Source organism: Bos javanicus, chromosome 14 (assembly GCF_032452875.1).
Source record: "Bos javanicus breed banteng chromosome 14, ARS-OSU_banteng_1.0, whole genome shotgun sequence".
In the NCBI taxonomy this organism is placed as follows: Eukaryota; Metazoa; Chordata; class Mammalia; order Artiodactyla; family Bovidae; genus Bos; species Bos javanicus.
The window spans coordinates 9,597,504-9,612,825 of NC_083881.1; the positions used below are offsets into that span (position 1 = coordinate 9,597,504).

At 47.8% G+C, this 15,322-nt stretch overlaps 1 protein-coding gene across 3 annotated transcripts in view; it reads left to right on the plus strand.

The window, feature by feature from the left end:
- The first annotated feature begins 4,548 nt into the window (after positions 1-4,548).
- The window catches only part of ADCY8 (adenylate cyclase 8), a 225,287-nt gene continuing 214,513 nt past the window's right edge, over positions 4,549-15,322 (plus strand). For all 3 annotated transcript variants that reach the window (XM_061438577.1, XM_061438578.1, XM_061438580.1), the window contains exon 1: positions 4,549-5,596. In XM_061438577.1, the coding sequence (XP_061294561.1) occupies positions 4,634-5,596 (963 nt within the window). In that variant the 5' untranslated portion in view covers positions 4,549-4,633. The remainder of the gene's footprint in view (positions 5,597-15,322) is intronic.

The window sequence follows — 15,322 nt, forward strand, 5'->3', positions numbered from 1 at the left end:
CTGAGCAAAACCTAGCAGATCCTCTATAGAAACGAGAATCCGTTCTGCTACCTCATCCATTTGGAGTCATCCCACTAGACTTCTCTAAGCCCAAACATCTCAGAAGTCTCTTATTTCATTTGCATTTGGAAAGTCAAAATATATTTGACATTTTCTGGCCTATCAATCCTACTTAAATTAGGTCAAAAATGTGTGACTTGCTTGTCACAATATTTTTGTTGAGCACAGGGAGGCTAGATTTATACAATTTAAATTTAACTGCTGGAATTTTGCTATAGATGAGATCTTCGGCAAGTTTCTTAGTTGAATGGAGCCTCAATATCCAAGTCAGTAAAACGGGAATAACAAAAAATAGAGAAGGCTCTAACTCAGAGAATTGACGGTTATAAAGATCATTGTAAAGGGTGAAATGTGCCACCTCCTATTGCTAATTTTATCATCTCTATGTACACTAGAGTTGCTAGAAACAGGGGGACATGGACTCAAGGAAAATCAGTTTTGCCCTTCAATGACCTCACCAGTTCATGGAGGGATAAATGAGTAAGTAAGAACCATATTGAAGGGCCGAACAGAACAATTTTCCAGGTGGCTCAGTGGTAAAGAATCCGCTTGCTAATGCAGGAGACACAAGAGATAAAGGGCTCGATCTCTGGGTTGGGAAGCTCCCCTGGAGGAGAAAATGGCAACCTACTCCAGTATTCTTGCCTGGAAAATTCCAGGGAGAGAGGAGACTGGCGGGCTACAGTCCATGAGGTCGCAAAGAGTCAGACACAACTGAGTGGCTGAGTACAACAGAATGACAGAAAAGAAAACCAGAAAAACGGAAAAGGAAACCACTAATTCTCATTGGAAATACCAGGAAAGCAGAGACGACATTGCTTGGGCTTTGAAGGAATGAGATGAGGAGGGCTTTGAAGGAGGGTTATGAAAGGAATAAAGGGAAATTCCAAGAAGAGGAAGCTATGTACAAAAAGACATTGAGTCTGCAAAATCCTTTCCCTCTACAGTGGAGACCCAGCCATAATAAATATGCAGGGAATTAAATGAAAGCACTGTGAGAGGTCCATTATAGCCTCAAAGCAATGTGTTGACTTTTCTTGTTTTAAGTGATAATCATATGGTGGTTTGCATGTTCCCTAAAGCCTCCCAATATGTGTGCTGAGCCAGTGCTGTCATCCAAAAACAGAATTTGGGGGGTGCTGAATGGCACTGTGTCATTCCAACAAGAAGAATAACGTTTTAATCTTATTCTGTCATCCACTCTCTTATTTTCAAATATGTCCCAACACCCCCTACAGCAAAGGAGCTTTCAGAAGAGTCCGTTGACCAGATGCAGTGTTTTCTCCCTGACATGTTAGTTTCGACCTCTAAGTTCATGAAATTGTTTGAGCTGCTTTCTGTTAGCATGCTATGCTCATTCATCAGCCTGAGTCATTTTATCTGATTGGGTCCAATCTCCCCCTCCTTGGCACGCCTCCTTTTGCTGCTGAATAAATCATCCTGGGATATGTCCAGGAGGAAGATTTTCATAGGAAAGTTCCATCTGCATTCAACCCCTCATTTATTCAGGCTGAGTTCTCAGGCTCCCAAGGAGAAAGAATTGAGAAAATAAAGAGGTGTCCTCCACTGCCAAGTTTACTAATATGGTCATTAGCACAGATGACTTGGGGCTGTGCCTGCAGCCTGAGGACACAGCTCCCCACACATCCTGGCATGGGGTCCACAGAAACCCCCTCCCTCCCCCACACAGCCCTCTGCCCTATTTGGGCTCCCCCGCCTCAAGTCAAGATATTTACTGCCCAACCCAGAGTTTCAGGAGAGCTGGCCAGGCAGAGTCCAAGGAATTTAAGAAGGGAGAAAGCAAGTAGCATTTCTCTCTCAGGAATGTAATGCCCAGGACGATTTCATTAAGGTCTAGATAACTGCAAAAGTGGGTTGGGAGCAGGGGGAAGGGCTTTGCCCTTAAGTTCCAGCCTCACCGAAGAGACCAGCTATTCTGGGACCTCTTTACAGCTAAGGAATTAATACATCTACAACTGGGTTAAAAATAGAACCGACCTTCTTTCCATTTAAAATTGAGCCTTTAATTTAGTTTTCTTTCTTAAGGGGTAGAGTGGTAGAAGACAACTCGAAAGGACTCGAATTAAAGGAGTCTTTTCCAGGATGTGCGTAACATCTCAGAAATCTACTCTTAGGGGAAAATGTTGAGTCTTCCTGCTTTGGGGCGGGGGTGGGGGCGATTCTATGTGCAAGACAGTTGACCAGTTCTGGGCTTCAACTGAAACCCATGTGTGTGGAAAAGAAAGGCTTGATATAATGAAATCTTGTGTTTCTGGGACACGGTGGACACAAATAACCCTGGAGATGGTGTAAGCGGTTGAGAAGGGAGGTAGGCAAAGCTATTCTTGCCCAGGGCAGGCGAAGGGAGGGGAGTTTCTCCCAGGGAAAACAGTGGGGGACCGTCCGCTGGGGAGGGCCTGAAGGGGGTGGCGAGGCGGTCCCTGGGGCTTTCGGGGGGCGCCACGGAGAGCCGCGAAAGCGCCCGGGGCCTGACGTCATTGGCCATCAGCTGACCGTGCTCAGGGCCCCGGTTCCACCCGCGGCAGCCGCAGTCCCGGTGGCGGAGGTGGAGGCCACGGTGGCTCCGCCACCTGCAGCCGGGCTCGGGACTGCGGCGCCCGGGGCCCGTGCTTGGGCCGGCGCGGGCGCAGACACCACGCGCCCCCGGGTGGCGCCTGGCTCTGCCCGGAGCGCCGCCAAGCGCTGTGTCAACTGCTTGCAACCGGAGCTCGGCGGGCGGGAAACCGGGTTTCAGCGGGCGGCTGGAGATGCCTTCCCCGCGGCCTGTAAGCCGGGAGAAACTCGGCGTGCGAGGCACTCCGGGGGCCCTTGTATTCTAATGCCTCGCGCCCTCCACCCCCTGGACTGGCGTGGTTAAGAGACTCTTTGGGGAAGCTGCCTGTCTCTACAACTGCGGCTTCTTGGGGACATTTTGCTTTTAGCCCGAAAGTTGGCTTTGTCAAAAGACACACTATTGGAGAGCGCGTAAAGGAGACCCTCTATTCCTTGGCGTTGGGCCCTCGGATTCCGTAGGCACAGCGGCCTACGAGTCCCGGCTGCGCACCTGCCCAGGACCCGAGCCAGTACCTAAAAAAGAACCGCGGAGGAACCGGCCCGCGCCGCCAGCTGGAGCGCTGCAGCCGGGCGTCCGGAGCCGGCCGGGGGCGTCAGCCGCAGCCCCACCGTCCTCTCCAGCGCGGAACTGCGCGCGCTGCCGCTTCCAAGACCCGGGGCGCCCTGGCCAGATCTGGGTGCCAGGTCCCCGCCGCCACCGCCCCCCGCTCCCCGCCCCGCTCCGGGGGGTGTGGCCTGGCGTGGGGGCGGGCTTAAGTGGCCGCGGGTGTCCGGCCGCTCTGACAGGTCTCCAAATTCTTCCCCGTCGCCAGGTGTCCGCAGCGCGCATCAGAGCGCCCGAGCAGCACGCGGCGCTTCCCTGGATCCGGCGGCGACTCCAGGCGACTTCCCCGCGGCCTCGGGCCTCCCTTCTCGCTCCAACCTTACACCCGCAGCAGCCACCCCGCTTCGGATCTTAGCCTCAGGAGTCTGCACCGGCGGCTTCTCTCAGTTCTCCAAATTGTTGGCTTGGGAGCCCTCCCCACTTTTTCCTGCCCCCGCCTCCCGCTCCTCCCAGCTCCGGGCCAAATGGATTCCAACGAGCGAAGTGAAGGGGGCTGAGAAGCTTGGGCGGCTACCCCTCGGAAGCACAGCTGGAAAGGGGGGCTTCGTCTTACAGCCGCAACTGGGACCCTGAGATCCTCCCCCCTCCCCGAGGGATGCGTCGGGCCAGAGCCAGCTCAGCGCGGCCAGTTTTCGCTCAGCAAGTGGAGACAGCCAGAAACGAACCCACGGGGGGAGGCTCAGCACAACCCCACTTCCAAATTAACTGGTGACTCGTAAGCGCTGAGGCTAGCGCCCCTCCACGCCTCCCGCGGGCCACCCGCCACCTCACGGTTCCCCACTCCTCCCCCTTCAAACCCCCCGCCCCCAGCTCCGCCCCGGCTCCCCATCCGGGCGCAGTGGAGTTCTCCGAAGGGCTCTGTTCCAGCCCCAGCTGCTAACTTCGTACCCATCTGCGCCGCCGGTCACCCCCCGAGCAGCCCCCCTGCAGCCGCCGCGCCGTGGGCGTCCAGAGCCCAGTGCCGCAGCCAGGACCCGCCCGGCGCGCAGCTCAAGCCCGGAGCCCCAGGCGCCTGGGCGCCTCTTGGAGAGCAAAGGCTACGCCGAGACGCTGAGCCGAGAACCAGCCGGGAAGCCCGAGCCCGGGAAGGGGGCTGCGTGGCTCCGAGCGCCGCGGCTGCTGCGGACACCGAGCCCCGGCTGCCACGCACCCAGGCTGCGCGGGGCTGGCGGGAGGGCGCCGCGCAAGGACGCAGGGGTCTGCGGCCACCTACCAGACGCCCTTTGCCCCGGGGCACACTATGACCTGACGCGCGGGGGCCCTCCTGCCCGGGGCGGCTGGGGAGAGAAGGGCTCGCCGCCCAGCTCCGACCAGGCCAGCCTCTGGGTCTTTAGGGACCTCCTCTCCCGGCGGCCTCCCGCCGGTCCTGCGCCTCCCTCCCCGCGGCCCGGCGCCATGGAGCTCTCCGATGTGCGCTGCCTGAGCGGCAGCGAGGAACTCTACACCATCCACCCGACGCCCCCGGCCGGCGACAGCGGGAGCGGCTCCCGGCCGCAGCGGCTGCTGTGGCAGACGGCGGTGCGGCACATCACCGAGCAGCGCTTCATCCATGGGCACCGCGGCGGCGGCGGTGGCGGGAACGGAAGCTCCAGCAAAGCCTCGGACCCCGGAGGCGGCGGACCGAACCACCACCACGCGTCGCAGCTGTCCGGCGACTCGGCGCTGCCCCTCTACGCGCTGGGCCCTGGGGAGCGAGCGCACGGCACCGGCGGCCCCAAAGTCTTCCCGGAACGCAGCGGGAGCGGCAGCGCCAGCGGCAGCGGCGGCGGGGGAGACCTGGGCTTCCTGCACCTCGACTGCGCCCCGAGCAACTCGGATTTCTTCCTCAATGGGGGCTACAGCTACCGAGGGGTCATTTTCCCCACCCTGCGCAACTCCTTCAAGTCCCGGGATCTGGAGCGCCTCTACCAGCGCTATTTCCTGGGCCAGAGGCGCAAATCGGAGGTGGTGATGAACGTGCTGGACGTGCTGACCAAACTCACCCTCCTGGTTCTCCACTTGAGCCTGGCCTCGGCCCCCATGGACCCGCTCAAGGGCATCCTGCTGGGCTTCTTCACCGGCATAGAGGTGGTGATCTGCGCCCTGGTGGTGGTCAGAAAGGACACCACCTCGCACACATACCTGCAGTACAGCGGTGTGGTCACTTGGGTGGCCATGACCACCCAGATCTTAGCAGCAGGGCTCGGCTATGGGCTCCTGGGAGACGGCATCGGCTACGTGCTCTTCACCCTTTTTGCCACCTACAGCATGCTGCCGCTACCGCTCACCTGGGCCATCCTGGCCGGCCTAGGCACCTCTTTGATGCAGGTGGTCCTCCAAGCGGTCATCCCCAGGCTGGCGGTCATTTCCATCAATCAGGTAACTCCTGCCTGCCTTGCTCTTCCCCTGACTCCCCTGGGGGTTCTTTAGAAATCGCTTCTCCCTTCGAGTCTCCTCCCCCAGCCTGGCACAGTGCCTTGAACCTAGGAGGTCCTGGGTCCCCCTGGGATGGTATTTCTTTCTTCTTAGAGGGAACTGGAACTAAATGACCTCTAAAGTTTCTACCAACTCCGCCATTCCACTCTGATTCTGTGAGTAATTCCTCTCTTCTTAGCTTCTTAGCTGATGTACAGTCTTCTTTCTGCTCTTCACACATCCCCCAGGGGCTGCAGTGAGGCTCTGGAGCAGGAGACGGAAGGGGAGGAGAAGCACCCCAATTTAGAAGGTGCCCCATTCCTTGGCAGCTTTACTCATAAGCGTTACAGCAGGGGGTTGTAAGGGACTGTGGGATTCAGTGTTGGGTTTCTCTGAATCTCTGTGCTGCAAAGGAATCAACATTAACTAACCCTGTACTAATTTTTGGTGCTGGGTACCCTACCTAAATTTTCTCACGCAATCCTTCAGTCAAGCCTGTGATACATGTTTTACGTGGGAATTCTTTTTTGTCTTTTGAGTCTACAAGGTTATCTTCTCTTATCACAGGATCCAACCCCAATGCTTTGAATACATTAAATTCGGAACTTGAGGTTGGCGGGGAGCGGGGGGGCATGCCATCAGTAAAGAAGGCAAGTTTTGCTTCATTGGAAAGGGGCATTTTGATGTAGATGGTTTGAAATATTTAGGTGGAACCTGACTCTATGTCCCTTTCTCCCACTTTCTTCCTATCTTTCCCCATTAAATATGGATGTGGTTTTGTGAACAGAGTTCTCTTCATCCGTGAAGGAGGAGGTAGACGATGACTATTGTTTAAATTCATTGAAATCAATAGATAATTAATGTCCTGGCACTTCCTTGGCCAAATCTCTGGTAGGTAACAAGAGTAAATGGAAGGAGGGTCATCTCCATAATAATGAAGGAAGTGTATCAGCAGAAGTGTTTTCAAATAAAAAGCTGATGAGAGGTGCTTGAAGAGGGGCATGCTTTGTATGTTCCTGCTTTAGCTTCAGCCTCTGGGGTACTTTTGCTCTATTGGAAGTTCAGAGGCTCCTCTTGAGGTCTGAGCATTGAATAATGCTTCTTAGAATAAACAGGTACAATACCTATGAAAACTGCTCATGATTTTTAGAGTGCTGGCACTGTCAGAGCGCTTTCCCCATCACTGACCTTCTGGGCTTCTAGCTGATTTGGGATTCTCTCTTTCCTCTGCTGGCTCTGTATCCATTTGCTCAGGTTACTTATCTGGTTGACTGCTTTTACGATGCTTTTTGAAGTCTCCCTGGGCAGAGCAAAGAGCATATAAAGTACTTGGCTATGATCATCAGGCGTGAAATGAGGACCTGAGAGCCTCTGTGAGTAAGGTCTGACCAGCTGAATTTTTTCTTATTAAAGATAATAGTGAATGTTTTCTCAAAATCACCATGAACCTGTAATATCCACATATGATAAGAGTCTCAGTTTGGAGATTATAGGAAAGTATATGTTAACTGTGTTTCTGAATCTCGTTGACCTGGTGATTTGAGCCCCAGTGTCCTCTGATTCTCTCCCTTTCTCCCAAGTTCTCTCCTGCTTTGCATTTCCTTTACTACCTGCCTAGACATCAGCTGACCTCTCCTGACCCCTCCTGCTCCTTTCCCCTTCTTCCCCTTCTCAGTTTTTCTGTCTCATTCTCCTCTTTCATTCCCCTTCTCTCTTTTTTCCACTATGAGTCGTTTTCATAATATAACTATCTGGCCATTTGCGGAAAATTCCATTTATCATAATCCACCGCTTCTCATGCAGTAGCCTCTCTTGGTATGCATTACTGAAAGACTTCATCAAGTCAGTTTGGAATAGTATTTAGAATAACACATCCTAAGTTGAAATGATGAATATTTTCAAAGCCCTAAGTATAGAGATACTTTTTTTTTGCCAAACGAATCCAGAAAGTAAAGTTTGGATCCATATTTGTTTTATACTCCACTCAAATACTACCAGATGGGAGAAGATTAAAAATAACCCCCAAATGTCTTCCTACTCCCACCCAATCATAAACAATCCTTCGGTGTGAAAACTAGGGTCCTGGTACCTGCATACCAAGCTCATCCAACTTCCTGTTTGGGTAGGAACTGTAGATGAACCATCCTCTCTTAACTTGTCACGTTTTACCAGACTGAAAGCACAAGAAGAGAGCGCTTTCCTCTGACTTTAGGTGCTGAAAAGAACCTTGGTGGCTACAAAACATTTTCCTTTGGCGCCCTCTAGAGGTTCAAGTGTCTTTCCTGGATCTTGCAGGTGGATGAAGTTAAGCACTAATAGCTTCTTAAAAACACACACACACACACACACACTAAAAGCCTGTGGTTTTTGTATTGGTGATGTTTGGTATACCATTTGGTGATATACAGGGCACACTTAATACCTTCTAACGATCTTTTATAGAAACTGGAATAAAATCCTAACTCCTTACCATGGGCTACTGGATCCATTATTATCTGATGCTGCTTTTCTTGCTAATTAGATTTCTCTTCTCTCCTCTTTCCTTTTCCTTCTCTCTTCCTTTCTTTTCCCTTCTACTCCTCAGCCTCCAAATCACTGTTTTCCTGTCTTTCAAATATCCCGAACTCTTTCTCACTTCTTAGGCTTTATGCCTGCTGCCTAGAACGATTTTTGCCAGGTCTTCACATGACTGACACATCTTCATGACTCCAGACTCAGTTCAGATGCCACTCCCTGGTGCGTGATGAGCCTTGTTTTCTCCAGAGCACGTGCATCATCTGAAATGATCTGATTTGTTTGTATTTCCTGTGTTTCTTCTTCCAACCCCGTACCCTCACAAGAATGTAAACACCATGTAAGAGGCAAGACGTTGTCTATCGTATTTATTATTTTATCCTCATCACCTAGAAAAATGCCAGGCACCTGGTAGGCCCTTCAATCACTGAATGAGCAAGACTACTCATTGCGTAAGCAATATTATGAAATAGCCAAGTTCCCTGACGTTTGTGTTGGTGAAAGCTTTCTATACACACACATACAGCTATGTATGCAAGACAGTCTTTTACACATAAACACCTTTGGGGAAATCAAAGCACGGTAGCAACTCTTTACATTTGTACAATATTTTGCATATAACCAAGAGCCTTTGCATACATGATCTCATCTAGTAATGCCAAACAGATGGTAACATCCATCACTTTTATTTCAGAGAAGAAATGACAGATTCTTAGAAACTTTAGAGGGACATCCGGAAGATGATAAGAATAACAAGTGGTGAGGCCTGGATTCACATCCTGCTACTGCTGCTGCTAAGTCGCGTCAGTCATGTCCGACTCTGTGCAACCCCACAGACAGCAGCCCACCAGGCTCCCCGTCCCTGGGATTCTCCAGGCAAGAACACTGGAGTGGGTTGCCATTTCCTTCTCCAATGCATGAAAGTGAAAAGTGAAAGTGAAGTCGCTCAGTTGTGCCCAACTCCTAGTGACCCCATGGACTGCAGCCTACCAGGCCCCTCCATCCATGGGATTTTCCAGGCAAGAGTACTGGAGTGGGTTGCCATTGCCTTCTCCGGGGTTCACATCCTAGCTCAATGCCAATCATATTTCAGAAACTTTTCAGAGAGCATCCTTATAAAAACATAAGCATTTGAAGTGGCTTCAGAGCGAGAATTTCACCCGTGTTTCACCACTCAAGGGAGTAATATCCCATATAGCCCAAGAATTAACATATAACAAAACAGCCAAAGGGCAACCAGGAGGGGAAAATGATTGAGTTGTGGGGAACAGACTCTTTGTAGCTAGCTCATCTCATCATCTAGCTCAGCGGATATAAATTTGTCAACTGAAGGGCATAAACACTGGCATATCTTCTTTCCCTACATTAGTCTCGATTCCCATTAAGCGGATGGCTCATGTTGAACTTAGCATTTTCAAGAAGTAGGAAGCTGAGGATACAGTGAACACACCTCTCAGCTATTTCCCTTCACCGAAAAGGCCATTTTCAAAAGGAACAAATGAGCTGGTGATTGCCTTCTCTAATCCAGGCTTAAGAGTCGGCTTCTCTTTTCCTCTAGAAGAATGTGGTATCTGTGGCTTAACAGGGTAACAACCAAGCTGCAAATCTCTGCAGATACCCTATATGGAGAGAGAGAGTCCTGTGTTCATTCAGCTCTCATGTGCTTTCCACTGTGGATCCAAGATGGAACCTATCAGGTTGACCACAAAGTTTGTTCGGGTGTTTGTAATACTGTACAGAAAAACCCGAACAAACTTTTTGGCCAGCCCAATAAAAAGGGCCAGCCAGGAGGTTCCTTACTATCAGCAAGGAAATGGTTTCTGTTTTCTCCACTTGGTGAACCATTAGAGGAAAGTCGTGAACTTCCCACCCAAGGAGGTTCTGTTCAAATACACAGATACGATCCCTGCATACTTTGTATGTCTAAAGCGGCATTGGAAATATTGAGGAACCCTTAGAAGGTACAAAGCCCAGTTCAAAGGGTTCCTTTATTTCGAAATCTCCCCCTGAGATAGTTCAGCTACTGGTAGTACTAGGACTGCAGTTATTCCTTCCTTGGGGAGTCTCATCCATTTTAAGTAAAATCAGTTTCATTGCGGGCTTCCCTGGTGGCTCAGGGACTTCCCATGTGGCTCAGTTGATAAAGAATCTGCCTGCAATGTGGGAGACCTGGGTTCGAGCCCTGGGTTGGGAAGATCCCCTGGAGAAGGGAAAGGCTACCCACTCCAGTATTCTGGCCTGGAGAATTCCATCAACTGTATAGTCCATGGGATTGCAAAGGGTCAGACACAACTGAGTGACTGGTGGCTCAGTTTAAAGTATCCACCTGTCAACACAGGAGACACGGGTTCGATCCCTGATCTGAGAAGATCCCCTGGAGAAGGAAATGGCAACCCACTTCAGTGTTCTTGCCTGAGGGATCCCATGGACAGAGTAGCCTGGTGGGCTCCAGTCCACAGGGTCGCAAAGAGTCAGACACAACTCAGAGGCTGAAGAAACAAACAGCTTCATTATGTGATTCAAGCCGAAGACAGTAGGACTTTTGTCCAGATTTCCTCTACAACACATAATTCTTCTACATGTTAAACAAATTGTTTATCCTGCCAGTTCAATATACCCATCTAAAAATTCATTACAGAATGGCATTATATGTGTAAATAACTTATGAATGATAAGGTCATATTTGTTAAGTTCTTCCACCCAGTAGATACAGCCTAAGCTCTGTTGCTGTAATTAGCATTTTACTCTATTCTAATTGCCAGTGACAATAATATGGGCTACCTAACATTTGAAATTTGTCTCATTCTCATTCTTCAGTTCATTAGTGATAAGACGATGAAAATCATTTAGTTATTGGAACACTGAGAGACAGCAGTATTTAGCCAGAAAGATTGCTGCTTTATGTCTCCCTCTGGGAGATTCTAAAATGCTGCAGCTAGTGGCTAATTAGCCCTTTGAACCTCTTGGTGAGGCAGATAAGCAGAAGTGTCAGAGAGGAGGTGATTGCTCCAAGATAACTCTAGAGCAAATGCAGCCAAGTATGCAAATCCAGGTAAGTTAGTGCTCAAGGTCATGCTGTCAGAGTTGAATTTGGAAAGCAGCCTTTTCTTCCCAATCTTACATACATCCGATGAAACAGTGCCAGAAGAATGCTAATTAAGGCACGATCATTACACTTGACTAAGAACAAGGGACTTAGAGCTTATCATTTGGCCTTTAAAAAATCCTTTTGGGGAGCATCTGTCGTTTATATTAGGTGAGATAGTGGTGTCTGGTATGAGCAGGTGGGGGTCAGGACAGAAGTAGCCTTTGCACGTTTCTGATCATTTAAATGAAGGGTTGACTTCACAGTAAGGACAAAGTGAGCATAATGGAATTACCATCTTTCTCCCCATTTATAAAATTTAAATATAAGCATATATTATATGTTCTTTGTCTAAGTCTGCTAATCCAAGTCAGATAAAGGGAATCTTATGACTACTTAATGCATGGCAAATGACATGTCATTTAAATTATCTCAATTTGGTATTTGATATCAAGACAGATACTTCAGAAAACACAAATATCCGTTAAACGAGTATAACTGGAGTCCTATTTCAAGCACCTCACTAGTTATGATGTGCATTTTTTAAAAGCCCAAATACCTCCATTTCTGTGCATTTTCGGTTGGCAAATTCATGTAGGCTTTAAAAAAAAAATAATTGCAGCGTTCCAACCTGTCTGAGAAAATGACTTTCAAAAGCAGATTTGAGTGTCAGCATTCCCAAGAGGGTCCTCTGAACACCAGGAAATGGAAATATTATACTCTCATACTTCCAAAAAATACCCAGAGACTGTCCTTTTTGGCTCTATCTATTCCTTCCTTCCTTTCCTCTTTTTTTTTTTTTTAATGCAGAGTAGGCTTTGCAAAGGATATTTTTAATGACATCTGAAATGACCAACTAAGTCTCCTATCTGTAGACACATTTGCCCTGGAGTTGCCAATAAGCTTGACATCTGTGTATTTAGACTGAGTTGTAAAATGATGTGTGGTGTGGTCTTTGCAAGATTGAATTATGAGTTTGTTTTTCTGCCTAGCCAGTAATGTCACCTGACTGGTTTCAGTCTGTCGGAGCATAATTAGTTGGGAACTGGGAAGACTGGGAGGACTTTATTTCTGGAGCAGCTGCTGCAGTATCATGCTAAGTAGGACAAGTGCATTAGTCATTACACCTTGATGATTGATGGCATTTTAAGAGCGCATCAAAAATAAGTGAAACCAAGCATTAAAAGGAAAGATTTTTTTTTTTTAAAAAGTTGATTCCAACTTCAGTTCTGCCGGCAACATGTAATCAAAGGACACTACTACAATCATGCTGATGTGACATTTCACTGGTGTCTAAATATTTCTTAGGATGATAACTTATTCATTTCCCAAGTGTGTCTATTTGAGTTGATCCTACATGTGTTTGTTTCAGAACATGGGAGACACTTACAATACTCATCCCATGCCCTTCCTCTCACCAACGAATGAGCTCAATACTGATGCTGTGATCAACCAGGAAGTCTAGAATATACAGTTGATGTCGTATCAGTTCACTAGACATATGGCGTGTTCTTTACTTTCCCTATAACACAAGGTACCAAGAACAAAAAATAGGCAAATTTCTGGGATGTATAGGTCTGACCCTCAGTTAGCAAGAAAATGGATTCCATAAATAATTTCTCCTCAAGCATTTTCTTGGGGCTGAAGTAGAAGACTGCTACTCTGCCCAATCACCCATCACAGAGCAGTGAGAGCCAGTATCATCTTCCCTGTGCTTCCCCAGGGAACATAATTGGATTTACACACTCAAATTAGATCATGTGAGTTTTGTTTATGAAGGACTATTTTAAGAAGTCAGGTCACTTAAGCAGCACTTCGGAAGCCAGCTTTTCTCACTGCAAGATTTTTCACAGTTAGCTCTCTGCAGGGTACAGAAGAATGCTGGGTAGATGAATTAACCGTTGAGGCCCCAGACATTCCCAGGGAGGCCAGGCCACCTCCCAGGAGGAATAAAAGCCATTCTACCTGTGAATACAAATGCGTGCCCGCCCTCTCAATCAGTGAACTCGGATTATAACTCTGTGTTGTCAGATAAACCTACAATTCCGAGTTTCCTTGATATCTCTGCTTCGGACTCTGATTAGGCATGTCTGTGATTTTGTATCTGAATTTTATTTTTAGCTACGTCATGTGGTTTAATATGTATAATGCCTTGCATATTCATTAGTCAAGCGAGGTTTTCTATCTCTTCCACCCAACTTCCTGACTTACATGCCTCCAAGTTCAGGTGTTAGGAATTGCAAAATATCTTTGAAACACAAAATTTTCCTAAATCAGAACATGGTAAAAACACGTGGTGAAGACAAGAGCTAAATGTGAAATTAAATCATATTAATCTTTGGGGTTTTTTTTTTAACAAGTAAATTTTTAAAACTGCCATCTCTATGTAAAAAGCATACCAGCATAAAATTTTCACGTGAAACAAGAATTATTTTGTTGAACTATCTTATAAACTACTTCTTTATCCTGTGTCAGCTGGTTTTCCAGTTGACTGTAGTAAACCATTTCAGAATCTTTTCTCCTTTTTTATGTGTGATTATGTGTTGAATATACATGATTGCTTATAAAACCAAGATGACTAAGGATTAGGGAATGTATAGTCAAAATATAATGTATTCCTTTCACTCAGAACATGGAAAAAATTGCAGCAAAATAGAACAGAACTAGAAAAACAAACAAACAAAAAGAAACACTCCTGCAAGGCCTAAAGATAGAAGGTACATGGTCAGTGTTTTCAAATATCCAGGGTACTTCATGACAGAGACTGTTTATTTTAGGGGTATTCTTTAAGACAGAATGATGACCAATGGGTGGTCTTTATACCATGAGAGATTTTGGTTCACTTAAATCTCATAAGGCTTTATAAAAACTAGACCTGCCCAGGGGCATGTTTTTTTAAGTGATGAGCTCCCTGTCAGGGGATTCATCAAGAGAAAGCTGTACAGAAATCTATCCAGATGCTCTAATAGAAAATTCCACAGGGAAGATCTTTTCCTCAAGATCATTTGAAAACAATTGGTTGCATCTCTAAGTCATCACAGCCACTTTGCAGGCAAGAGAAAAGGAGAGGACAAAGGGCAAAGGGTAAGAGGTCAAGATGATCATGTTGTAGCCTTGCGTTCCGGGAAACACTCAGGACAATGCAGACAGTGGAGTGCAGTTTATTACACCTGCGAGCCCGAGGCAGAGTCTCCTGTCAGCCAAGGACCCCAACCAGCTTTTGTGAAAACCTTAAGTGTGTTGCTCAAGCCCACATCCCCAAATTCCTTAAATCTAGCCTGGAAAGTGTTAAAGGGAGATACAATCAGGTTACAGCCATGATTTATAATCAGAAGGGTCAGCTGGTTATACATTGTAGCCTACACCAATGGGTGCCATAAAGATTACCAAGGTGATTGACTACATAAGGGATTATTATATTCTTTTTGGTGACGGGAAATCTTGGTATGGAATCTGGTGTTTATCGGTCCAGGAGGCCAGTTCGGCCGTGTGTATGTTATCCCCATGGCTACCAGGCATATAGTCCAAAGCTCACTGAACGTGAGAGATGGAGTTTCCTTCTTTTTCAAGATGGAGTCAGCTCGGCCTGTTCCTTTCCTCCCTTAACCAAAGCACATTTGCCCATGAGTCTGTAGCCCTTTCAGGAAGGGACCCCTGCATGGTCCTCTGGGACCCATACCCAATGCCATCTGCCTTTATTTTGGGGACCAGAATTCTGAATTCTGATACATGGCCCCTCCTCCATCATCATGAAAAGATGGAAAAAATAGATTCAAGTTTACTGCTTCTCAAAAAATCAAGAGTGAATTAGGAAGAAGAGGAGAATAAGGATTGAGTAGGAAAACTGTTCAGTAAATACTTGTTGACTGACTGTTGGGTTCTAGATTCTGAGACACAGCTGTGTGCTACACTGTCAAGGTTGTCACCTTAAGGAGGGTGATACCTGAATGGATCTGGGAGGACGGGGGAAGTTTGTGAATCTGGTACAGGAGTAGGGAGCTTTGTAACTGACTCTGAGAACCTGTCTGAAACACACAGCGCTGCGTAAGTGTTTTATGCAGGTCTTGGGCTCTTTTTACTACAGTCTGTAA